Source organism: Peromyscus leucopus, chromosome 7, assembly GCF_004664715.2.
Source record: "Peromyscus leucopus breed LL Stock chromosome 7, UCI_PerLeu_2.1, whole genome shotgun sequence".
Lineage (NCBI taxonomy): Eukaryota > Metazoa > Chordata > Mammalia > Rodentia > Cricetidae > Peromyscus > Peromyscus leucopus.
Window position 1 is genome coordinate 42,047,316 of NC_051069.1, and position 26,865 is coordinate 42,074,180.

At 44.6% G+C, this 26,865-nt stretch overlaps 1 protein-coding gene across 1 annotated transcript in view; it reads left to right on the forward strand.

The window, feature by feature from the left end:
- Positions 1–10,470: 10,470 nt before the first annotated feature.
- The window catches only part of Ntm (neurotrimin), a 982,570-nt gene continuing 966,175 nt past the window's right edge, over positions 10,471–26,865 (forward strand). Inside the window, 1 exon segment of the mRNA XM_028883058.2 lies at positions 10,471–10,899. Within this exon segment, the coding sequence (XP_028738891.1) occupies positions 10,818–10,899 (82 nt within the window). The 5' untranslated portion in view covers positions 10,471–10,817.

Here is a 26,865-nt window from a genome sequence, read left to right on the forward strand (position 1 = left end):
ATGCATGGGTCTGTTATCAGCATCAGGAAGTTGTGCATTCAGGACCCTGGAAGGTCCTCTTCTTCTTCTAACAGACTTTCCTGCTGAACAGAGTGACTGGGAGGACGGCACCACACTTGCAATCAATTGCTCAGTCGTCAATTTTAACGTATTTTGATATCTTTTCAATATATACCACCTCCAGAAAGCTTTTGCAGACGAGCCTTAATAAAGCTATAGTGAAGGCTGCCTCATCAGCTATGAAAGCAACAGCCAGTTCTTAACATAAAGTTGAAGGGAGAACAAGAAAAGAAATCCAATTTAGAGCCAGTAAAAGTCAAAATTGTAACAAAAAAATATCAGTCTTTCATTTTTCTTAAAAAAATACTTCTTCCCCAAATTATCATATTTCTCTACGTGATGGAAAAAACAATGCTCCTCTAGTAGGTGACCTAATGTACACTCAGAGCCTGCTGAGAGGTACTAGCATGATCCAGGTGCTGTGTGTGATTCTGCAGGCTCGTGCTCCTCCCCTAATCTCCCTAGTCTGCTAATGGGGCATCTGAGGCTCAGACAGCTTGAGCATCCTGTAAATAAAATGTGTGTGTAAGTGGCAACCTAAAGAGATGAGGCCAGCTCTGCCTCACCTTCATGGCTACACTAGCTGCTTTGCCTCTGGGCTTCTAATCTGTCTTGATAGAGATTTTTCCTTCCATAAGATGCTATTTTTATTAGTGTTTTTTATCATTGCCATTCCCTTATCTGTGGCTAACTTTGTTTTCACCCTATGGTTGGTAATGAGGTCCAGACTGTGCAATGGGACAAACGTCGAGGGTTAGGTCACCTGGGTTCTGAGTCCACATCCGCTGCTGCCTCATCTTTTTAGACGGGAGGCTGCTATCTTCTCTGAAAGTAAGGAAATCTGAGTGCTATTTTTAGTCCTGTCACTTTTTCAAGATAACGCCAGATCCAACATTCTATCATCTTCTGTGCCTAAGTCTCCCTTCCTAAAACAAAAGTGACAAGAGCAAGTGTTGCTGAACAAATATTTTTGAGAAGATTATGAAATAAAACATGCAAATGTGCTTCCAAAATGAAGAGCTTAGAGGAAGATGTGCATGTGCTTCTGTGGCAGCTTCGTCTGTAGATGATGTTCACGGGATATCGGGTTTTCCGTGGACCTCAATAGTCTCCTGTTGGATGTCCTACTATTTGGCCCCACTAACTTCTTTACCTGAGGCCATTGCAGAGCGGTGGGAAGGACCTGGAAGAGGAAGATGGGCAGCAATTCTTTGTGAGATAAAGTGTAGAGGACATGGGTGGGTGGTTCCAAGCTCTCAGAAATGTGCCAGGGACTGCCTTTCTCTTTCCTTGCTGGGCATAAATCAAAAGCACCAGCTTCCTAGGCTGCCAACTCAACACCTTTTATAGGCACTTAATTCACTATGAAATTAAAAATATATACATTCCCTTAGTTGGAATTATCGTTATTCTTCAGTCTGACAGAGTGATTTGATTTTAAACCCTTATATGTCTCTTCTATATCCTATTGTGGGTTAGAAACCATCAAATGTCTGATGAATAGCTATTGCTACCTTGGAGTCAGCTCCCACACGGCCTCCACTGAAACCCTTTTTAAGGGACCTCATTGTTATGCCCCACACAGGGCAACACTTGAATAAGTCCATATATTATCAGATATATTATCAGAGCATCATTCCATGCCCACCAACTGCCAGACCACCTGTCTGTCCTGGAAAGCAGTCATCAGAATCTAGTATGAAGACTGACAGCCCTGTGGTTGGCAATCCCTGCTAGGCCTCCGTTCCTGTCTTTCCCTTGCTTTCTCACACTCCATGCATTTACACCCATTCTGGAGTCTCAGGGCCCGTATGCTCTCACTACTGTCTCGTCTTGTGACCAAGGCTATATAAAGGAGCAGAAACCACAATACCCTAAGTCACCCACTGCAGACAGTAGTGGGATTTGCCCAGCATTTCCAGGTGTGGTTATGTTTCATTAAAACGTAAAACTTTTAGTTGGGAAAAAAATACAAATTTAGATAAACAAACCAGAATGGGTTTCCTGAGAACAGACATACGCTGAACCAAGGCAACCAGACATTCTATAAGAAAGAACAATGGACAGGGGTGAGATGAACTGATTCCATTCCCAGTTCCCAGTTCTGCTGTGTGAGCTTAAGCAGTTGGTCACCCTTCTCTGGACAACACAGCTCTCTGCTAAATGACAGCCTGAGATACTGACAAACGGCTTCTCAAGCCCTGCTAGTCCCAGAGCCTACCCCGAAATCCATGTGCTGAAACTCAACGGATTTTAGACAGCATAAGGACCATATGACCATATGAGGCCAAACAACTGAGAAATCCATAAATCTCTAGCCAGAGCAAAACTATTCCTTCTCATAAATCTCAAAATAGATTGGCAAATGGAGAGAAAAGGCCCAAATCAGAACAGTGGCTCTTTATTGTCAGATAGTGAATCCTCAGCTCCAGTATAGGGAAGTAGGTCTTCCTCAGACACCACGAGGATCATTCCACCATGTTTGTGTCTAACCTTGATAAGCCCTGATTGTCCTGTGCTCTGGTCCTGCTGCCCCCAAAGAAAGGTGATCATGTCCACATATGTGAAGTCATTCATGTGTGTGGCCTGCTGTGAGCTCGGTTGCCAACAGGGCTGAACCTCCATCCCATAAAGTACCCAACCTGACTAGGGGAAGCACAGTGTGGGTAACTGCCCAAATCTAGAGGGCCAGGAAAGACTTCTCTGGGGAGTGGCCTGATCTCTATGCATGCCAGTGTGCGTGTGTGCGTGTGTGCGTGTGTGTGCGTGTGTGTGTGCGTGTGTGTGTGTGTGTGTGTGTGTGTGTGTGTGTGTGTGTGTGTGTGTGTGCATGCAAGTATTCTACCACTGAGCAATAGCCCCAGGTTTATTAGGTTTATTGGGATTTTTTTTTATTTTGAGACAAGGTCGCTCACCTCCTGCCTCTGCTTTCTGAGTAGTTGAAATTACAGGTGCGTACCCAGAGTGGTGCTGCATTTTGAAGCCCCGAAACTACCAGTTGTTATTTCTTTCTCTTGCTCAGAATCAAGAGTAATTATTCTTTTCAAATCAGTTCCAATCTTCTGACAGTCAGGAGCTTCTACTCTAGGCCCTGCCCGCTTACACTCTCAGACTCTTGAACACCAAGACCCATACCCACAAGTCTGACTCGCACTGACTCCCACCCAGCCAGGCATTCACTTCCAGCCATTTGCCATTGCCAGTCCTCACTCAGAATAAGGGCCCACAGAATAAGAGCAATGCCCTGACCTATCGGGCTACGCTTAGCTTCTTCCTCTGAGTCTAGTTTCATTTAAAGTATACCCAAGTGTGAGAACAAGATGCAGCTGTTAGGTGTTGAGATGTCCTGACTGGTTACTCCGAATACAATCATAGACCTTAGTAAATTGAAATAATAGTATTCAGTTACCAAGGACAGTAAGAGACACATGCAGACTGTCCACATAGAAGACACTCATTAAAAAGTGCCTGGACTAGGGTTATAGTTCAGTGACAGAGCACTTGCCTGGAATATATCTCCAGCATTCACTAAAATAACAATTAATACGTTGTTTTATTTAAATGATGTTATTTTTTTTAGATGATGATGATGATGGTTTATCCAGCCCATCCAACTATAGCCTTTAGAGAAGGAGAGATTCAGTCCACTGTTGTTCCTTCTGTGATCTTACTCTAATTCCAAGTTGATAACAACATTGGCTACTTGGTTTGTGATTTGATTTTAAAGGAAAGACCTCAGACAACCTACATCTCTGCCCAAGGCTATCTTTCTTCTACAAGCTCTATGTAACACCTGGACACTTGGAATAGCATAGAAAGCCATGTGGGAAGCAGGAAGAAGCAGGAAATTTACATGCACTACCCTCTACATTGGCCTTTTCATCTAGATCGTTTCAGCTATAAGGAACAGGAGCCCAACTCTAGCTAACCTGAGCAAATGGAAAGTAGAAACTCTAGGGAGGGGACATCTGGCTTCAGGTGTCCCCTGTCTTACTTTTGACAGCATCTTTACTCTTTGATTCTACTTTGCTTTTGTTGGTTTCATTTTTTTCTGGCAGAGGTTCCCCAAGTGTTAAAAAGGTATCCCCCACATGTCAGGAGAGATACCCCTGGGTCTAAAATGTCTTTTCCCTTAAACTCCTAGAAATTGCTCAGGGAAGATACTGAGTGGCTGTGCCCACTTATACACTAAGAGTGCAGCAGCTCCCATCAGACCGCAAGGAACTAGAGCTCGGTGTGCTGAACGTCTGAAATCAGTCACCTCCAGCTTTCTGTAGCACCCAGACAACTTGGCAACAAGTACCCTGGAGATGGGACGCCTGGCTGTGAAGTTCTTACTCAGTTTTCCCTACCCAGCATACTGATTAGTATTTCCATGCAAGTTGATTTTAAAGACAGGGAGCCAATGCATATGCTAAGACACTCATAGCCTTCATTTTGAAGAATGAATCTAGCACAACTTGGAGGCATTGAGACAGAGGCTAGCTCTCTTAAAAATGGTCTGGAAGGAGACAGGCTATGAAACTGAGCCCCAGAGGGGCAAAGGATGGACTCCCACAGGGACAGAATCAATCCCCTCTCTTCTGACTTTAAATCTCACATCTTTCCATCATTCCTTTGAGTTGTTGGTGATAGTATACAGAAATTATGATCAGATAGCCATGCCTATAATTGATTCGCTCTTTTGGGTTATGGGGAGATAGCTCAGTTGGTAAAGCGATTTCCTTGTAAACAAAGGGATCTCAGTTTGAGTCACAGAACCCACGTACAAAGAAACAAACCACTGGACATGCTGTCACTCACTTATAATCCCAGCACGGGGGAGGCAGAGTCACTGACCACCTACCTTAACCCACTTGGCAAGTTCCTGACAAATGATTGACCTGTCTCAAAAAACAATATGGATGCCAAAAACAAAACAAAACAAAACACAGCACCCCACCACCACCAAAAAAACCATGCTGTCCTCTGGCCTACACATACATACACACATACACACCTACACTCAAAGTCTTTTTCTGTAGGACTTGAACCTTGGACTGAAATGTCTGGGGTAAGAATTATGTTTTCATTTTAATATCAGTGTAGAAGAATCAGTGCATCAGGCAATCTGCTACTATGAAATTCTCAAAATGGTGCTACATCATTCAGGCGTGATAGGTCCCTAAACCCATTCTCTTCACTTTACCAGGGATCTCACATGGTGGCCTGACCTAAGATGACCACGCCCCCTGCCGCTTGCCAGGGACAGTCCTTGGAAAAGGCAAGAGACTGCCTGCTTTCTGTCATAGCCTTCCTTGCCTTCCCTGAAGTGCAGTCACCAGTCAGCTGCACCAGGCTCCCCCAGGTGTGCAGAGGGCAGGCTGGCTCCTGCTCCCGCAGCAGGGCTCATGCAAGCATCTGAGAATGTAAGATCACCCACTGCACGGAGCCTCGGCAGAGGCAGGCCACAGCGGGTGGACAGCAGAGCGGAGCAGCAGCTTTTGTTAAGTCCTCAACATTATTTCTGCGAGGCTCTTTAGATTGAAGCCCCTGCCGTTCTTTCCATAATGGCTGAGAGAAATAAAAACACCGCCTGCACACTTCTTCCTGCCTCCCTCGCAGACTGCACACCTTCCTCTCCTCCTCCTCTGTATGGTTTCCCAATCCGGTCCTTGGGGCTGGCCCACCACTCCTGGGCCATTGTTCACCTTTCTCCTGGGCTGGAGGCTGCTCTCGGGGTTCAGCTGCAATTTGGACAGCAGGGCAGCCGGGTCTCACAGTGACCTTCCTGGACTTATTGTCTGCCGTGGCCTAAGGTGACAGGTGTGCGTGGGGGCAGTCTGCAGAGAATCAATCCCTATTTGTCGTAGCTCATCACACACTGGGCAGAATCTTAAGCTACCTGATGATGAAAGGTTTATGGAACACAGTGCTGGCTGCCCTCTCCTCGGAAGTTAAGGACCTCATCAGTTCCCCCTTCGTGGTTTCTGAGGCCCCTTCCTTCTTCTTTATCTGTGAACAGCAAAAATCTTCCCCATAGTAAAGTTCCCTTAACTTGAAAGAACTACAGGTGGATGAGAACACCATTCTGCCTAAAATGTGAGGTCCCTTTCTTGCACTGATTTTTGGCTTCAGGCCACTCATCCACCCTCCTCTATAGAGGAGCCTTCTCATGGCATGGGCACAAATGATGCATGATAAGAATGTGGTGACCCCAAGGTTCAGTGTGCCTCCTGCAGTCCTGATGAGGAGTGCTTGAGTCCCTGACTCCCAGACAGGAACTCTGATTGTGTAGTAAGGAACTGAGACTCCCAAGAGTCCCCATCCAATCACAATGTCCCCCAATCAGAGGTTCATCAGTCAGGGCCTCACTTCTTGTCAAGGGCAATCCCTAGCACAGACACAGGCCACCCCTAAATGACAGGATCGGGTGGCTTGCTCTTTGAGGCCATACATCCTGATAGATCTGAGACACAAATGGAGGATGGGAAGGAGGGTAGCAGATTCCATCCACATGACCTGAGACTGGTCAGATAAAATCCTTCCTAAAGTATACCAGGATTCCCTCTGTCAATGATTACCACAAAATGAGCTACCAATTGGCCTCAGGGATCTGTCTGTTGGTGACTGTTGTGAGGCCACACCTCACAACAAATGAAAAGAGAAGGTACTCTTTCAGAGAGGTTAACTGTGTGCTTTCACCAAATGTGAAAGCCACTGGACAAATTTATTGGATGTGATAGATTACTGTTCAGAAAAAGAGAGCACATTTTGGACACTGGGATTTGGCAGCAAGTAGTTTCGACCTAGCTGGATCCGGCATCCCTCAGGAATGTTTGACTCAGTGAAAGAGTGGGCCCATTCTGAAGCTACTATCCCAGAGAGACTCAATTCCCAGGCCCTGATTGCTTCTTCCACTGATATGTGCTAGACCACATCAGTCTCAATTTGGTTAAAATAGCAGAATAAATGGAAATGACTTGGTGGCTGTGAGATGTGGCTATGGCTGGATGGAGGAGTAATTACTCTGCTTGTAGATAGCAGATGTGGAGTTGGGATATCTCCAAAGGAGCCCCACGCAGTCTCTAGGGGCAAAGGTGGGATGTGGACCTAGAGAGACACAAACCTAGCTAGGCCCTGTGCTCTGACAATTGCCACTTTCCTAAACTGTTATAATTCCCAACTGCATTCAAAATGCCTGCCCTGATACCCACAGATAAGTGTAACTCTCACCCCTCATTAAAAGAAGCTTTTGGTAGCAGATGGAAGCCATCCCAGAAATCCACAACTGGTTAAAACGCAGAGTACAACTGAGTATGGAGTGCCCATCCCCAACTGATACATCTACAACACAACCCCCACACCCAAGGCTTCACAGATCGTGCAAAGGCAGACAGAAAGACTGCAAGACCCATAGTGTCAGGATGGGAGCTGCACCAAAGAAGTCTTAGCATCATGGCCATCTAAACAAGACCAGTACAATGAAAACACCAGTTTACACACTGCCTCTAATCTCACAAGGCCCCACCCTTGATGAAGAACTACAGACAATAAATAGTTGCTAAGAGGGGAAGAATCGATCTTTCCAAGGATGAGCCCTCTAATAGGTTATCCAATCTAAATGGCCAGAACTAAACACATATACAGATTAGCAACTGGACTCAGATATAAATATATATGCGTATATTTACATATATTGAGTATATATGTAACAATAATATGTATAATTATATATGCACATATATGTAACAATAATAATAAAGAAGAGATTAATTTGAGAGGAAGTGGTGGGCACATGATAAGGGAGAAGTTGAAAAGGAGGGAGGATAGGGTGGAAATGATGTAAATACAGTTCTCAAGTATGAATCTCTTTTAAAAATATAGAAAAAAAGAAGCGGCATGGATGACAACTGGTGTATGTTCAGCTTGCCTGCTCTGTGCTATTCGACAGTTATACCATCCACTTGTTCTCAGAAAAGTATTCCTAGGGTCAGGCATAGGCCAAGGTTTAATTTTATTTCAAGTTTTAAAAAAATTTCATTGCATCACAGCAAGGTGTGAGGGAAAATGTCTGACTGGTCTCTGGCACCTCCAATGCTACCTTCTAATTTATGACGTCACCTGCCTGCAGTCTTCTTCCCTGTGCTATCAATCCATTCTTTCGATGTCCCCCTCAAGGCAGATCATGACTCCCAGTCTTTCCAAAGAACATCAGAAAGCTATCATAGAAAACAGTTGCTGGCCAGGTGCTAGCTGATAGAATCAATTACAGGATTCAACCACTGGCAATTCAATTAAGACTTAAAGCAGTATATGGTGTTTTGTATGTTTTCTATCCTGATATAGCTGTTGTTTTGCATATATTAATTTATACTTTCACTACATTTAAAATAGGGAAAAAAGTTTAGATATAAGAAATCTCTAATATCCATTTGAGTCCCTCACAGAACTTAGCATAGAATGTCAGTTTTGAAGTTGATCTAACCCACAAAATGATTAAATTCAAACCCTAACTCTATTTCTTAAAAGTTGTGTAGTTGTGGGCAAGTGTTTTCTGGGCCTCAATGTCCTCATCTCTAAAATGGACACAGTAATAATAATGAAGTACTGTCTCATAGGCCGTGACGGTTTAATGAGAAAATGCAAGCAAAGGCTGCGTATTGTTATTCCTGGCACATAACAGAGGCTCAGTGAATGCTGATGAACAGTGGTGGTTACTTTCTTACTGTTCCTGCACCTGTGGGAACACAGCAAAGATCAGTTCAGTGTATGGATTTGTACAGCTCAACTGAGGACATCCGCAAATGTTGCTGTCTCTCCCTCTGCAGTCACTGAAGTGGCGTCTCTGGTCTTTGTCATCCTAGAAAGAAGTGAGGTAGAGGTGAAAGGAAACCTCCCTCAGACCTTCTGCACTGTTGTCCTCTGCTGTTCCGGCTGCCCTGGAGCATTTAATTACACATATCACTATACTGAACCCTGTACAAAAGAACCCAAGATAAGATTCTTGTCCTGGGAAGCTCACAGCATCAAGGACATTTGGATGGAAATGTGAATTAGAACTTAAAGGCAGAAGAAGAGAAAGAGAACACCTTTAACTATAAAAGGAAGAGGCCTTGGAAGTGATCTCCAGCTCTCTGAATTTGAAGGCCAAAGACCAAGGCTCAGGGACCTTGCCTTTGGTCTGAATTTGTGGGGAGCGAGAAAGCGGCTCCGGATCCCACTGCTCAGGGTTGTGTGATGCACACCTCCAGGTGGTGCTCACATAGTCACCCACTAAGTGAAAACAATGAGCCTCCAGGGTGGGCCCAACATCTCAGTAGCATCTTAATTTCACCCTTGTGCCCATAAATATGAATGAGCAATGAGTGCTCTATGGCAGATCAAGAATGAACATTAGCAGTTCCATGGGAATCGTCAGAAAGCATACTGGACACCAGTGGTCTGGAGGACAGGCTAAACCACGTGCTGGAATGAACTGGTGAGCATCCACGAGGGGCTCCGGGTTTTGCTGTTGTTGTTTTTGTTTGGTTTTTTTTTTTGTTCAGAATATATAATTTGTTTCCTTAAGGGGAAGAAGCCAAAACCGAGCTTCCTACTTCTTAGAATTAGAACTCTGAAAAAAAATTATATCTATTTATTTATTTGTTTGATTTTTTTTCCTCTAACACATCGTCAAGGAGATAAATGTCTACAGCCATCTGAGGACATTTAATAACAACACACAAAGTAGCAATTGGACGGCCCTTCAGTGCATCTAACTTAAATCCGTCTAACTGAAAGCTGAAATACAGACACTGACAATATGCTTTTTAGTGAATGTTGATTGAGGCCATATAGCAAGAGCCTTGCTCTCTTTCAGGCGGTTCTGTGTAATCAAACAGCGGGCTGTCTTCTCAAATTCTGGACACTTCATCACTTGGCATGGGGTGGCATACACATGGGTGATTTTGGAGGATAAAGTGAATGAAAAATAGGAGTGATACAGGCTTTCTAAAGGGAGAGTGACAAGAGACGAAAACAGAAAATTATTTATTATTTTCAAAGTGACTACCCAGAAAGGTAGAAGAAAAAGAGAGGAGAAATCTGTCACTGAATGATAGTTCCCTCTCAGGAAAAAATAGAAACAACAAATAGAATTTGACTCATTCATGCAAGTTTCCCAGAGCATGATCATGCCCCTTTAAAATTTCCTGCAAGCCATGTTGGCTACCGGATTTCTCCAGTGGAAAGTGTAGCTAAGTTCAGGGGGCCAGAGACCACCAGAGGAAAGGGATTTTTGGATGCTCATGGCTCTGCTGACTGTCAGTTTAAAAAATGAAAGTAATATACAAGGGGCAAAGTGGCATTTATCATTCCATCTCTCCAGGCTCCTGTCTCTTTAATCAGCTTGATTTGCCCAGCAAATGATTCCTGAGTGTGTGTGTGTGTGTGTGTGTGTGTGTGTGTGTGTGTGTGTGTGTGCCTGCGCGCGCGTGTTGTAGCTCTGTCAATCCTTGGATTAGAACCAATGATTGCAGCTTGTAGGAGGGCTGTCCAGGGCCAGATTGTACAATGTGCCTCAGTGCCAGAGTATGAGTGGAGATAATTACGGAGAAGTCAGACTCTCTCACGCCCTCGGCTTCCTTGTTGTGTCCTTCAGCAAAACAGTGGATTTAAATCTCCTCAGAAGAGCTTGAGAGCAACACAATCTATCAGGAGGAAAAAGGAAAGAAAGAAAGAGAGGAGGTAAAAAACGATCCTGACAAAAAAGAAGAAAAAGAAGAAGAAAAAAAATTATGAAAACCATCCAGGCAAAAATGCACAATTCTATCTCGTGGGCAATCTTCACGGGGCTGGCAGCTCTGTGCCTCTTCCAAGGTAAGACCGGCTTTTGATTTGCCTACAGCAGCCCCGGGAATGGTACCCGCTGCTGCAAGCCTTTGCAGGCTCTCGGGGTCGGCTCCGGCTCCGCTGCGCTGCGCGGTTTGCAGGTGGAAGCACCGAGCGGTTTTAACCAGCATGGCTGGGACTTCATTCTCCTGACCAGGCTGTGAGAATATTGATTTGATTCTGGCTGCTACCGGAATGGGAGACTATATGTGCATAAGTAAAACGTGTCTCTGCTGCTCCCCGTGGGTCCGTGGCTGTGCGCTGGCTCCCTGACTTCATGCACATCCTTCACACTTACACAGCCCAGCACACATGTACGCAAGGGATCCTCGCAGATGGGGAGGGCAGGCGGGTTGTGAATGTGCTGCTTATGCGATTGGGGAGAAATTACAGGAGGAAACTTTAAATATTGGCCAGTGAACTTATAAAGCTTCCAAGAGGAGTAAAGCGGGGAGAACACAGGCTGGAAATTAATCGGGTACCTCCTGGAAGGTGCTGGCCAGTGGTCTGGCTTTGGGGGATAAATGCATTCGCAGGAGCCTGAACAACTGTTAGTTTTGAATCTGTTTGGAGTGTGTTTGTGGCGGGGCTGGGTGGGGGTGGGCGTTCTGAGCAGATAAAGGAGTGTGCACACAGCGCAGCGGCAGGCTGCCGTGGGCTCTGAAATTCAGGGAAGCCTTTCGAAGTTGAAAGGACAGAGGCTCTAAGAGGCGAATGCTAATTTTCGGTCTACTTATCGGCGGCGGCGGAGACGGAGACGCCAGGCTGCAGTTGCTGAGGCTGCCTTGCTCTCTGCCCAGGGCTCTTCAGTGTTTGCTCATTTCAGGTGCATTTGGGAGTCTGCTTCCACCTTGAGTCCATTTGCTGCACTGTGTGGTCCCTACCACTGTGCCAGTCTCCCATTAATCCCAGCGCTGGAATTAGCTGCTAACCAGCTTGCCTTCCCCCCATCCTTTGCGGGGTGCGGGGCTCCAGGTCTCCACTTTGATATTTAAGATGTTGGAACTCAGGGATTGAGACAGGCAGAAACTTTGACAGGTTTGGTCCTTCAAGGCTCTCCAAGGGGCTTGGAGTCTGAGGCATGGAGGAGGGGAGGTAAGGCTCTCCTTTCTATCTATACAGTTGCATTCCCAGAGGAAAGTTCTGGCTGGCAAGAGTGAAAAGGGATGGGAGTCCCACAGCTGCCTCCTCTGCTCCCAGTGCAGTACAGGGTTCTCATGATCTCGCTGAGTCCTAAGCTCTAGTCGCTCTGACCCCTTCTGAGTGAGGACCCTGTCCTCCGCAGATCTATTTGAGGTGGACAGAGGGACCAGGCTGGGAAGAATCAAATGCAGATGCCTGTGCGTCTTGGCTGTGGCTCAAGGAGTAAGGAGAAGAGAGGAATTAGCCCATGACAAGAAGGTTCAGGGCAGAGGATCATACAGGAATATCCATGAGATTGCCTGTCACACTTAACCTCAGGGTCTCAGCCTTTGAGTTCTCCATCCTGTCCCTTAGGCATTGGGGGTATAGAAGGATAAGGAGTCTAGAGGCATCCTTGGTTGACTCCTCTTACGTAATATGGAGCAGGATCAGTGTGTGTGTGTGTGTGTGTGTGTGTGTGTGTGTGTGTGTGTGTGTGCCTGAGCATATACTCTGCTTATTCCAGGAACAGTCTACAGCCCTAACCCTGGCAGTAGAGGAACTGAGTTCAAGCCCAGGCCCCCTCAGGGAAATAGCTTCTTGCTTTCCCACAGCAGAAATGGAAACTAAGTAAGCAAGGCATTGAATAAGCTGTCAGAGGATGGGAGAGGATGACCCACGCCTTTAGAAACGGCCATCTGCCCTGAGAGCCTCTGTCCTGTTTATTACATCAACCTGGAGACAATTGCCAAAATCCCACCATCAGCAGCCCCATTGGCTATATGCCGGGAGCCCCAGGGCCAAAGCAAATTTACATATAAATTAGCATAACTTTTCATTAGCGATAAATGCAGAGAAGCATAATATTTGCTCATACTTCAAATCACCCCCCAATAGAGGAGTAGGAAAAAACATATTTCCCCAGGTGAAGTCTGATTTTTGTAGTCTTGTTCCTATCTAGGGAGCTTAAGAATGGGGACAGGGATATCTCCGATCTGGTCTCCGTCTACCAAATTCTGAATTTCCCAAGGAAAGTGATAGCTTGATTTGTGCTGGCTGCATCGAGGGAGTTCTAAACAGGCTTCCATGTGTCATAATAGAACAAGGCTGGCCAATTTTAAGGCAGTGTGACCCCTAGAGACCCCATACCACATGCCAGTGGGACATGGCAAAGGTGATGTCTGTTTTACTTTCAGGGAAGGAAGCAGAGGCTGCTAGCTATCTCTTATCAAACTTACAGAATTACTGAGGCAGCCCAGGTCTTGCCTGCAATAATCCAGCCCTATTGCATTGACCCAGCGGGACTAGTTAGAATGCAGCACGCGTTCCGAGGCATTTTTTCTTCTTCTCTGTTTTTGTTTTAAGCTGACTCTTCCCACAGCTGCTACTTCTGGGTTTCTTGCTTCTTGGAAAGGTGTGTGGATCTAGTAGCAGGCTAGGGACCCCCCCCATCCCTGATCCATTCCTCCCCTAACCCACTAGCAACAGTGATCCAGTTTAGGGAGGTGGGAGGTTTAGGGGATTCGGAATGATTAGTGTGACAGGACTGGGAGGCTGGGGAGGCTTTGATCAGCTCCAGGGGGTGAGGGGTCTACCCTGAGAAGCACCAGAGCTGGTTAACTAGAAGAAGCTCTTTCTTGAGACTAGAGGAAGCAGGATTAGGCACTGTCCTTTCCAACACAGTGCCCACCCTCTGCCAGCAGAGGTTCTGAAAGCAAATGGCTGGGTGCAGTGCAGCTTTTCTCTTTCTAGCAAACGACCATTCCTCCTTCCAGGGATCATGGCTCCTCTCAGCACCTTTCTATTAGCTAGGTTGGTTTCCTTTCCAACCTTCCTGATGCTCCGCCTCTCAGATCCCACATCAAGGAACCTGCTTTTTGGAAATACAGAGTTGAAAGGAAAAGGGGCTTACTTCACACTGTCCTTGGCTCACAGCTAGGCAGATCACCTAACTTCCTACCTCTCACTCCCAGTAGGCAAGCGGTTGGCCTCAGCAGCCAAGCTGCATGGTTCTGAGATGGGAAGGAGGTGGATAAAACCAAACAGTGCTCATTGGCAACATGCAATAATCAGCTCGAGATGATGGGATCTAGGGCCTGGTGTGGGCATTGTGGCTATTTGGAAGTGTGACCAACTTGCAGGGAGAGGAGGGGAGCCCCTAAAAGTGAGGTGTGACTGCCGTGCTTGGAGCTGCCTACTTGGAGCTCATCATGGTCGAATGTTCCTAGACAGTTCCTTTCCACCCACCCTTCCTGCTGGAGACCACTACCCACAGTGCTGGACCTCTGAACATCTGCTCAAGGCCGTCAGGCAGTCCAGCAGCGCCAGGCAGGAACATCAGGCCTTGCTGATGAAGGCCATTCTTGGAACTGCAGCTATAGTTACCAGAGTTGCCGGGTGCAATGTGGGTTGTTTTGTTTTATTGTTTATTTCTTTTAAAGTTAAATAGAAATACAAGAAGAGCTTTTATTAGCCATGGTGCACACCTGGCTTCTCTTCTTTCTCAATAAGTTTCTCCTTCAGCACAGGTATGAACAACATGGTCCAAGAAAGTAAAGTTAAAATAACTTTCTCCAATCCTGGTTTCCCAATAGCAATTCCCAGGAACCTCTTTGGCCACATACATAGAGTTCCTCAGAACTAGGGGCCCATGACCAACACTACCTCTGGCTATGTCAGGGATGCACCAGACCAACCAGGTTATCCCTTGGACTGAAGTGAGCATAAAATATCCCAAGAAGCTGCAGGCTTTGTGAGTCCATCCTGCCTGTGTGGTTCTGTCATATACATGAAGCATGCGCTAGGAAGATCTGTAATATTCCTGATGGGCCCTCATAGTGAAGACACCCTCTGGACAAGACTGGCAGGTCTGGGAATTGGCTCTTTGCCAAGCTTTTTTTGTTGTTGTTCTTGTTATTGGGAGTTCTTGGCTTCCTGCTCACTGACTAGAATGCAAACTTTGCTTTATCACTAGTGACATCAGAGGCCCTACAGACTTCAAATACCCCCTGTCGATAACCTCCAGGTGTCAAGCCAGCTCTGGAGACCTAAGTCCAGCTCAGCTGGGAACCGGATCATCTCTGGGCTCAATTTTTCCCAGTGTTTTCTATAGGGAAAATAAGTATTTCTCTCCAAGAGCCTGTCTCCCCACCTGCCTGACGGGGCTGGGAGCGACTCCCCTGGGTGTTGTAAGGACTCATTAATGCTTGTAACACTCCAAACATGTGGTGCTAAGTGGAACTCCATGCTGAGACCGGTTGTATTTATGCCGTTTCCTTCCTTTCTGCTCTATTGGCTTGTTACATGTTTACTTTATGTCTGTAGTCATTTGAAATTCAATAAAAACAAATTAAACATAAAAGTTGAAACATGCAAACATAAGGTAGCTGGTGGCTGCAGGTCGGCAGACACTGTCTGTGAGTCTCCCTAGACTGTCTTCCACCCTGGGGGCTTCTCCACTGCGCTGGAGGGCATGCTGGGGAGGAGAAGGCTCTCCAGATGAGACACTGGGATCATGCCCCCATCCCTTTGTAAAAGGAGGTTTGGCATGGGGTTGTGATCCTTCAGTGTGAAGAGCAGAGGGGAAGAATTTTGGAGAAGGATAGGAGCTAGCTAGAGGTAAGAATTTCAGATGGGGGGGGGCGGCGGCTAGGCACTACTGTATTCTGAATCAGCAGTTTGGGAAAAAGAAAGGTTCTCTGTGCTTTAACTGACTTTGGCCAGTTGTCACTGAAAACTTTATTTTTCATTTTCTTTCCTTGTGTATTTACTGATGCTGCCCTCAGGATTAAGTCTGTTCTTAACTCTCCCTGCCATGTGTGAGTTCAACCATGCTCCCTCCCACCCTCCCCTGCTGGCTTCCCTCTCCCTTCCAGCTCTCCCTTCTTCTAGATGCTTTCCATTTCCCTTTTTCTTTTTCCTTTCATCCCCCCTTTCTCTTCTATGGGAGTGGTAATTGATCAGTTGACAGATCTAGGTCAAGCTGGCAGGGGTTGCTCTGCTTCCTACAGGCTTGCCTAGAAGGAGGGAGAGTCTGTGCCCAGCCCACTGGCGCCCAGACCACAGGGCGGAGCACTGGGGAGGGAAGGCAGATGAACTGCGGTAAGTTCACCCATCCCCAGGAGGGGCGTCTGGGATGCTGTTCACTGCGTTCTCTTCATCTGTTTAGTTTCTCTGGCCCTCTGCTTTTTCATACCCAGCTTATCTTGCCTTTATCTTCCCCTCTGCATCTATGCTTGCCTTGTTCCTCTTTCTCACTCCCTTCCTTGATTCTCCCTCTGAAATCATGGCAGGTGATCACAAAACACCCCTTATGGAAGTCATATTAAAGGTATGGCCTTTTGTTTATTTGCAAGAGGAAAAGCAGGAGCCCTGCCAGAAGAGCTCTGTAAGACATTTGCAAACTGCAAAACAAACCAACAAAGACTCTAATTTTCATTGCAGAGAAGAGAGGATTTCAAGAGAGACTGTCAAGTAAAGAATCAAATATTGGAAAACATATTCTTTACTCCTGCTACTGAGAACATCTTAGGCTACTAAGTTTGATTCCCCCCTATCTCCTTTTATTTTTAGCTTCTGTAAGAACATTAGCCTTTGCATTAATAAAAGACTGATCAAAAGACCAGCTTGGTTTGGCTTCACTTGCTTATTCTTAGAAGTTACCAAACTCTAACTTCAGTCCAAAAAAATTTCTGTGGTCAGTCCCTTGGTTCAATCACTGAAAAGTGTGGATTGAGTCCCTACTGTGCTTCATGCTGCACTGAAGGTGCGAGGACTGTACCAGTGAACAAACCAAGTGAAGAGTAAGACCAAAGACCAATCACAAGCTTGTCTTGTCTTGAAGCAGCACAGCTGCAGCAGATGTGAAGACTTGGTGTGGAGTCAGCTCTCCCGTGCAAAGGATGATGGCATGGCAATGGCAAGAAAGTAACCAGTCTGTAGGGTTTTTGTTGTTGTTGTTTTGGGTTTTTTTTTTAATTTTTATTTTTGTTGTTGTTTTTGGTCCCCTCTCCTTTGGCTCTTTGTTCTTTGCTCTTTTGTGGGCCTGCCACCCACCTCCCAAATAAATCACACACAGAGACTTATTACTATTTATAAATGCCCAGCCTTAGCTTGGCTTATTTCTAGCCAGCTTTTCTTAACTTAAATTATCCTGTCTACCTTTTGCCTCTGGGCTTTTACCTTTCTCTATTTCTGATAATCTTTTCTTCTTATTCTGTGTCTGGCTATGTGGCTGGGCAGCTGGCCCCCAGCATCCTCCTCTCCTTCTCCTTTGCTTGTTCCTCTATCTCCTCTTCCCAGATTTCTCCTCCTATTTATCCTCTCTGCATGGCAGCCCTGACTATCCTTCCTGTCTTGGTATTGGTCGTTCAGCTCTTTATTAGACTGATCAAGTGCTTTAGACAGGCAGAGTAACACAGCTTCACAGAGTTAAACAAATGTAACATTAAAGAATGGAACACACCTTTGCATCATTAAACAGAGGTTCCATAGCATAAACAAATGTAACACATCTTCACTAATATTCCACAACACCAGCCTGTAGTCCTTGTTTGAGGAAGCATTGGCAGAGGGTCTGCACATCATGGCTCTGTGTTCTTGCAAATCAGAGACACTACCCTTGATTCTTGCTGCTGTTGCCAAGAAAGTGTTCCTAGAAATCTGATGTGGCTTCCATTACATGCAGCATGAGGAAGCTGAAAGCAAATGAGAGTTAAATGGTCATGGGATTCCTAGTTTTGGTCATTGAATATATGGAGATTCTTAACACCACTACCACCTAGCATAGCCAGACCCCCTCCTTTATGCCCCAGTTTCTGCAAAGCCACAATAGGGCCAAAGATGGTAAAGAGAGAAAACTTGTGATTAAGGCCAGGGAAGAACTTGCCTTGGGCAGCTGGTCTACTTCTTTGGTTTTTATAGGGGATGCACATTTGCTTCCCTTTAAGAACTTACTTGCTACTTAGTCAACCTCCCCCAATTTAGGTTTCTAAAACAATCCAAATGCTTCATGAACTGAAGACAGTTATTTGTTCTTTTCTGCTGCTATGCACTATTTGGGTAACTGCCTTGCATGTTGTTCTGTGTATCTATTATTTCTTAGTCTGGACTTTTAGCTCTGCATGTCCAGAAGAGGCCATGCGTCTATGCTCAGTCTGGGCCCACAGTGCAACCTGAGTACATGAGGAGGGTCCAGAGGAGGCCACACTTCTCCTATGCTCAGTCTGGGCCCCACAGGCAGCCCAAATATGTTAGGAGGGCTGCTTCTGCCTGAGTTCCCATCTTCCATGGCAGTGGCGATTACTTTAGTTTTTCTCACTGGACAAAACTTTTCTTGGGTCTATAATTCTTCCCAGTCCAGTAACCTTGAGCAACTCTTCTCCTGACCCAGTCTCAGAAGCCACAAGGGCCTTTAGCAGATAGGTGCTCAGGAAGGTCCTCAGCCTGTGTCTGTTTCCAATATCCTTCAACTCTAAGCTAATCATTTCAAACCACTCGACTACCCAGAAAGCTTTATACAAATGTTAGTATCAGACCATATCACAGACTAGGTAGGTCAGACTCTCCTTGTAATCTCACTCAACACTGACATTTTTAAAACTCCCCCAAACTATTTTAATTAAGAACATGGCTAAAAACCACACCCAGAAACACATTTGAAAATGTTCTGCACCCCTGATTTAGACACATGCCTAGGTGGACTTAGGCATTTCCACTTTAAAATAAAGCAGTTGGATCAAAGGATTTTAAAGTTTTATTCCAAGTTCTGCATTCAACAATTCTGCAAATAGTCTTTTTGAGTGTAGTTATTGATAGGTAGTGATGCTAGAAGAAAATGCTTACAACTAGTTTCTGCCTGCAGGAAGCTAGGAACAGAAACGGTCACAGATGGGTGAACACAGTCAGACCTCAAAAGAAATGTGCAGGTGCATGCAAACTCTACATACAGTGTCATGTGTAAGACATCATCTGTCAATATAAGTATATTTATTTACTTGTAGAGCATTCTTAGGGTGACAGGAAAAAATGAAGCAGTTAAAGCACAGCAGACAGAAGGAATGAAGAATTATAATAAGTCCTAATTGATCCATCTGTAAGGCTTCCTGCAAGAAAAATTCAGGAAGCCTCTAGTGAAGGTCAAGAATGAATGTGTTTAAGATGGACTTGCAGAGAGTTAAGCAGCAATGAGCTTTTGTTTGGTTTTGCTCTCTGCTCTTTTGGAGGACCAGCCACCCAGCTCGCGAATAAATCACATCCAGAGGCTTATTTTTACTTATAAATGCCCAGCCTTAGCTTGGCTTGTTTCTAGCCAGCTTGTCTTAACTTATCCCAGCTATCTTTTGCCTTTGGGCCTTTTCCTTTTCTATTCCTGTATACCTTTCTTTGTTTCTTACTCAGTTGGCTGGCCCCTGATGTCCTTCTCCTTTTCTGGCTACTTCTTCTTTGTTCCCCAGATATCTTCTATTTATTCTCACTGCCTGCCAGCTCCACCTATCCTATCTCTTGTCCATTCAGCTTTTTATTAGACCATCAGGTATTCTAGACAGGCACAGTAAAACAGCTTCACAGAGTTAGACAAATGCAACATAAACAAAAGTAACACACCTTAAAATAATATTCTACAACAGTGAGCCATGGAAGAAACTCCTTCCTTAAAGGCAAGGATGGAGCACTGATCTTTCCCTACACTTTGCCTCCCTTCCTGAGGAATCAGTCACCCTGTACCACTGCCTCCTTCCTGTGATCAAGAAAGACTCATCCAGACACCTCAACAGCAGCCATGAAGCTCCTTTTGTTAGAACGGTATGTATGATGGTGCCTCTGCTTTCCACGCCAGGTCAGTTCCTGCCAGCCACGTGGGAGTGAGAGCTTGTTTGTTTTCTGATGGAGTCGGCAGATCTGAAAGGCACACGGGTTATAAAGCTACTGTGCAGATTGGAGCCAAGTTTAGTCACTGGGTAACCCACACAACCATCTGGTGCCCCAAAGAATTCACCCTACTGTGTCAGACAACCCTAGAATCATAACCAGCTCAAGCCTAGGGGGACTTCTAATATGATTTATTCAACCCTTCTCTTTGAGCTCTGACACCCCCTCAACGCAGCTGCTGGGGGTTCTTAGCGTCTGTTACCAATGATGTGAACCATGAAATTTCCTTCTGATCATCGACTGATTTCAGGCAAGATGGAAAGAAGGATGCAGTAGAGGGAAGCTCTACTTCTGGAGGCTCCAGACATTACCCTGCTCTAGAGCATCATCATAGCTTACTTGTCCTTGGCTTGGGGCCAACCCTAGCTTGGCCACCTCTTACTTTGAGTACTGAGGCATTTGAATCAACCTGCTTTTTTGTTTCCTTGTGGTCCTGGGTCATGAACCAGGGCCCGTGCACACTAGAAAAGCATTATAACACTGAGCTACATTCCCAGCTCTTGAATCATTTCTCTGTGTGACTCAATTTCTTATTCAATAAAATTGAATGATTATTGGATTTCCTTGTAAGATTGTTCAAATGGTTAAATAAGTAAGTTAATACTAAAAAAGTGCCTAGATACTAGTTGGTACATATTAAACACCCAATAGCATTAGGGTCACCTTAATCTACCACCTGTAGAACTGATCTGATTTTTCTATTATATGGATGTTTCTTAGGTATCTGTAAGTGTGGTACCCTCCCCATTGTCCTTCCATGATGTTCAATATGTCAAGATTTCCTTCTTATTTTTCACATAACCTGCCATAGCCCTGGCTCTAACTGTCCTTTTGTGATTCTTTGGTAACTTTTTTCTTTTTCTGAGTGGTGCTGGCGGCTCAACCCAGGGTCTCTTACACGTACCAGGCAGCATGCCTCCCCTGCACCACACCCCCAGTATGGCTATCCCACGTGCTTTTTAACATACTCTCCTCCAACTATATCTGAGGCTATGATGACTCCTCACTCCAAATCCAAGCAAGATGGAGCCTCAGTGCCTTGACAAGGCATGGAAGCCCTCAGTTTTCCTCTCTTATCCCTAACATTTTACCGTTTCTGTTTAGAGACTCTGCGTTTTCTGTGGTTCTCTTCCTTAGGCTCATATGGATGCTGATATCCTCTGCTTTTGCTCAGACTCCACCTGCCCCTAACTACTTCAAAACACTTTCTGTAATTCAAGACCAACTTGGTAGCAAGGCATCTCTTTGAACTGCCTTGTTCTTCATCTGTGACTCCACTACACTTGTACTCAATTTCATTTTTAACATCCATAGCATGTTAGTGTAGTTACCCAATTACGTGTGACTTTTCTTCAGGCTGTGAGCTCCAGAAGGGCACAGAATGCCTTATTTTCCGAGTACCCTAAGCAAAGGAGCTGGGGCAAAGGTGATGCTGTGTTACAGACAGAAGGAAAAGAAAATGAGAAAGGAAAAGGAAGAGACGAGGCCTTGATGTGCCCTGGGTATTTTAATGGCCATATAATACCTCTAGCTTACAGTGAAGTGTTATTTCAATCTTCCTTATCCTATGTATTTTCACTGTGTAAGCAAAGGCCTGACTCTAAAGTGTACCCTTCCTAAGGTCATCTTGTTAGCTTTGTCCATTGCAGTTTCTGAAAATACTTTTTGGACACTAAATATGTCATCTCATATAGTTCCTTCAGTGACTGCCATACCATGTTGTATGCATACTTTTCTCTAATCATTCTGATCGTTATCTGTAGTCATAAATTCTGTCTATTATCAAGAATAAGTCATGTGTTAGGGGTAACTATGTAACTACCTCTGCAGAATTCTTTATTTCAGGCTAAAATTATTGAATAAGAGAAACCAGTTCTAGTGGCAAATAGATAGGTCCATGCAGGGGTTGTGGTAGGATACCAGTGTTCTCCACCGAGTAAGTGTCCACAGCAGAAGCAGAAGCAGGGACAGAATGGGGTTGGGGCTAAATCAAAAACACAAAAGAAGGGATTGCACAGACATATCAGATGAGAAGGAGTAGAGGAGGACTTCCTTTCTACCTCTTCAAACCTTCCCTCACCTCCTCCCTCCTAAGCATTCTACTAGGGAGTCTGATTAACTTCCTGGGTAGTAAAGATGCACCTTGGCCCAGATACAAAAAGGACAGATTGTCTGTCTTAGTTTAGTGTCTATTGCTATGATAAAACACCATGACAAAAAGCAAATTGGGGAGCAAAGTGTTTATTTGGCTTATAGGTTACAGTCCAGCAGCAGCAGAAGCCATGGCAAGGACTCCAGACAAGAACCTAGAGGCAATAACTAAAGCAGAGACCATGTAGGAATGCTGCTTACTGGCTTGCTTCTTCCTCAAGGCTTGCCCAGCCTGCTTTCTGTCCAGGCTGGACAGAAATGTTCACCATGAGACCACATGTTCACCATGAGCTGGTTCCACATCAATCATTAATCAAGAAAATGTACCATAGGCTTGTTTACAGGCCCATCTGATGGAGGCAATTCATCAAATGAGATTTCCTCTTCTCAGATGCATCAAAGTTTGGGTCAAGTTGACAAAAAACAACCAGCAAATGGCTTTTTCCTTAACGCAATAGTCAAGGCATGCACATCCATAGATCACTTTGCTAATACAGAAAATAAATAAAAAATTCACTGTTTATTTTTATGCTTTTCTTCCTTTTCCCTGAAGACTTTTTGACTGGAGGATTTAAATGCCTTGTCATCATTTTTCATTGCTTTTGCACTCTTCAAACCTTGTCCAGAATCAAACACTTAAACCATCAAAACTTAAAGCTGTTTTCCAGACTCTTAGAGTTCTGAGACACCTTGGCATTTCCCTTTCCTATCTACTTGTCAAACCAATGATCCCATTTGAATAATGGCTGCAATTCCTACCCAGAAATTCTAGAGCTTTCCCATTACCAGACCCTCCCTTCCAGAGTCCGGGTCCCGTTCTAGCTGCCTATCATAATCAGTTTGGAAGACTGTTACAGGCAGATGTCCAGGTCTGACTCCCACCCTCCATGCTTTGGTCAGTGAAGGCATGGCCATCTTAGTCTGGAAAGAGTAACAGATACTGTATTGTCGAGATTCCATGAAAATAGCTGATGTTAACCCCCTTTCACAGCTGATAAACTCTGTGAGGAAATATCTTATTATTCTAGCAGGTACTTTGATGCCTCCTCAGTATTCTAGTCTTTCTCTACAAATGATGCTCCTAATTTTTTACAGGGCAGCAGTGTGTCCATTTAAAATACCTCCCAGATCCTCTTGTAGCTGACTATAAGGACAGATAAGCATTCCTTTACCTAGCATTATCTTCTACAGGCTTGTAATGCAATCAGACCAATAGAATGCAAGTACTAAATGACTGGATGAGGCTTCAGGGGCTGTTGCTAGATGACTCTAGTTTTCGGATGCTTGTTATTTCCTTTCTTGACTTTGCTTGGAGGCCCAGCAACCACACGCCCACAGGAAAAGCAGCCACACACTCAAGGATAGCAAGGAAGGAATCTCTATGCCTTACCATATAGCTTGCTGCTTTATTAAATAAAAAGCAATCAAATGTACTTACTATATTGGAAATGTTTTTAAAGTAGTACATAAGGGTTTGTTTATTTGCAGCTGAATAGAGTGCTAATGAAACCTACTGCTTCTGCCTTTTCAGAGTTTCCAGAACACAAGCAACACATTCTGATAGACTTTCTGAAAGAGGACAACGTACCCTTCTATGTCCTCCATTCTTCCCTATGACTGCCATGCTGGATAGCATCCACACCTTTCTCTAATCATTCCAATCATTATCTTCCGAACATGTCTCAACTGATTACAACAATTGGTAGAAGCTATTGCCACAGCAGGTGTTTCCAGGTGTGAACTGTTCCTCAGGGCACTAACACCTACTTTCACTTGACCTGCCTTTAACTTTCTTTCCTTTATTCTTTATTTTTCATTTTTTGAGACACATAACACCATTGACTCACACTAAGTCCATCCCTAATCCTCTCCTAAAAAGTACTCTCCCAACAAGTCACTATGCAAGGCCTCCTAACACTTCCTTACAGTGTGTTTAAGTGAAGTTCTGCTGCAGTTTGGTCCAGTGTTTACATCTGTTGAGATGGTTTTTAATCCTGACGAATTTTGTATCATCTGGAAATGATGTTAACATGCTAATTCCACATCTTCTGGATTTATGATTTAAAAAACTATATAGTGCATCTGATGGTATGACTCCATTCTTCCTTAGATTTATACTGCATCTATTCTAGAATTTTTTTTAGAGCTTACTGTGTGTTAGGCAAACAACAGGCAGATATACAATTCTAACACTCAGTGAACAGATAGTTCACTGTATTGTGGTTAGATCTGGGACAAAGGCCAGTAAGGTTTACTATGGTAACATTCAGGCGAATGGGGAGGAAGTGACTTCAAAGCTGAGCAAGAAAGATGAATAGATTCAGCAGAGTGAGAAGATGGGAGTTTATACACAGAGGAAGCTACACCTTTCAGTCTAGATGCAAGTTAGCCGGATAGGAATACAGGATCCAAAATCAATTAAGCAAGGAGTGGCTTGGAGAATGAGGTGAGGGGAGAGGAGCGTGGTAGAAAGAAAGCCACTGGGAGAGAGGTAGGTAGAGGTCAGAACATAAATGGCTCTTTCTTGCTGTTTTTGTTTTTTGTTTTTATGTTTGAGACAGCCTCTCACATAGCCCAGGCTAGCCTCTAAGTCATCTTGCCCCCACCTTGAATGGTTTTAACAGAAAAACTTTATGCTGGGGGAAAAGTTCCTTCTGAAGGCTGATACCAGTCAGTAACACAATCAGGTTTTAAAAAGCAGTATGTGGGGTTTATTGAGAATGTTAAAATGACACTCTCATTACTGTGTGGAAGTGGATTGGAGGGAAGTGAGCTTAGAGGAAGGGCTACTTCCTAAGGGATATAGCCAATAGGCAGGAGGCCACGGGTGTGAGAACTACAGCAGTGATGAGCTGTAGAGAGAGCCATGGTGAGAACCGGCAGTGCAACAGCCAGTGACTTGGAGAAAGAGGTCTTCTAGTTCCTGGGGAAATGGCTCAGACATGGGTTTGGGGAGGTGACAACTAATGTAGTTGGCATCATAGTGTGTTTGCAAGGAGCTTTCCTGGTGTTCTGAAACCCTGGAGGGGTGCTAGGTCTTGAACAAGGACAGTCTTCAATGCAGGTACAGGGAATTTACCCAGGGAGAGAGTAGAGAATATATGAGTAGAAATGAGGTCACCACAGACCAGCAGAGTGTAGTGATAATGGAGATTGACTAGGAAAGGTCAAACACACACACACACACACACACACACACACACACACACACACACACACGTGTCAGGGTCCAGCCCAACTTGTTGAACAGTCCTTGATGGGAGGAGTGAGGACTGAGAAATAATAGATATGAAAAATAGAGACATGGACAACATAAAAGAAAAAGACAGAGACACTGAATATCATCAGGAGGGCTCTGGGTCAATATGACAGTTGCCCTGAGTTTATTCCTCATGAGATTTTTATACACCAGCAAGGGGAGAGGCAAAAGACCTCTCCCTTTCAAGGTCAAGTTACAAAGTACAAACAAGGAATTAAAAAAATTCCTTAATTTTCAAAACACCTGGTAACCATGCCTCACTGCAAAGCATCTTGTAATTATGCCTTGAAGTATAAGACACCTGGTAACCACGCTTTTGGCCAAAACATCCTATTATGCAGCCTTGCAGGGCAAAGCAAACTCGAACTCTCTGACCCTGAGTCAAAATGGAATAAGGCCTTACCATGGAGTCTCTGTGGCCTCCACACTCACATGGAAAATCAGAATAGTAAGATAACATTAAGTCCAAAGTATGTAAGATAGGTAGGACTATTAGCAATGCAAGATGCTCCTAAATGATAAGAAAAACATCACATGTAGTCATAAGAATGTCTTCTACTGTGGACTAGAGAGATGGTTCAGTGGTTAAGAGCACATACTGCTCTCACAGAGGACCCAAGTTCAGTTCTAAGAACCCATGTTAGGTGGCTCACAGCCTCCTATAACTCCAGTGCCAGTGGATCTGATGCCCTCTTCTCAACATCATGGATACCCACACCCACCCACATAGAGATACATGCATCTACGTCATTTTAAAATATAAAACACCTTCTATCCCCTTTGCGAGAACCATTCTTTGGGAAGAGCCAGAGAGCATGAGATGGAAGTCGAGCTGGAAAATGAGATAATTATTTTAAATGGATTTAGGTTAAAGAAGGGACGTGAAGCCTAGAAGAGGAGGAAGAGGAGGGAATGGAAAGCAGGGTGATAAGAGAGACTACAGTTTGAATGGATGTTACCAAGAAAGATTTGCCTGAATGCTGGGGACAAGGACCAGAAAAGGGGAACACAACAGGAAGAATCAGGAGACATCTGGCCACACAAGTCCCGCAGGAATATAGGTATGTAGGAAAGGGGCTCAGGTCCTGAGCACAGGCAAAGAATGAGTCTCCAAAGACCAATTCTACTCCCATGTGGACTAAAGAAGGAGAAACGTATTTGAAAATACCCATGATGATTGGATTTAGCTCCTGTTCAATAAAAGTAGCTTAAATCAGATATGAAGTTGTCCTTCTGACTTTAAAAATATTCTGCCTTGTCTATTTCAAAGCTGGTGTGGTGTTCCTAAACATCAGAGTTGCAGACCTTTCTGTCACTTGGATCCTTTGTCTGTCTGTGACTTTGACTCCTGGATGAATGATGGCAGCATGTGTGAAACAGGCATAGAGTGAGGAAAAATATAAAGAAAGGGACGCAAGAGGCATGGGTGTAACCTCATCCTCTCCTCTAGATACAAAGGGATATAAGAAATACTTTATTCTCTTAGGATCATC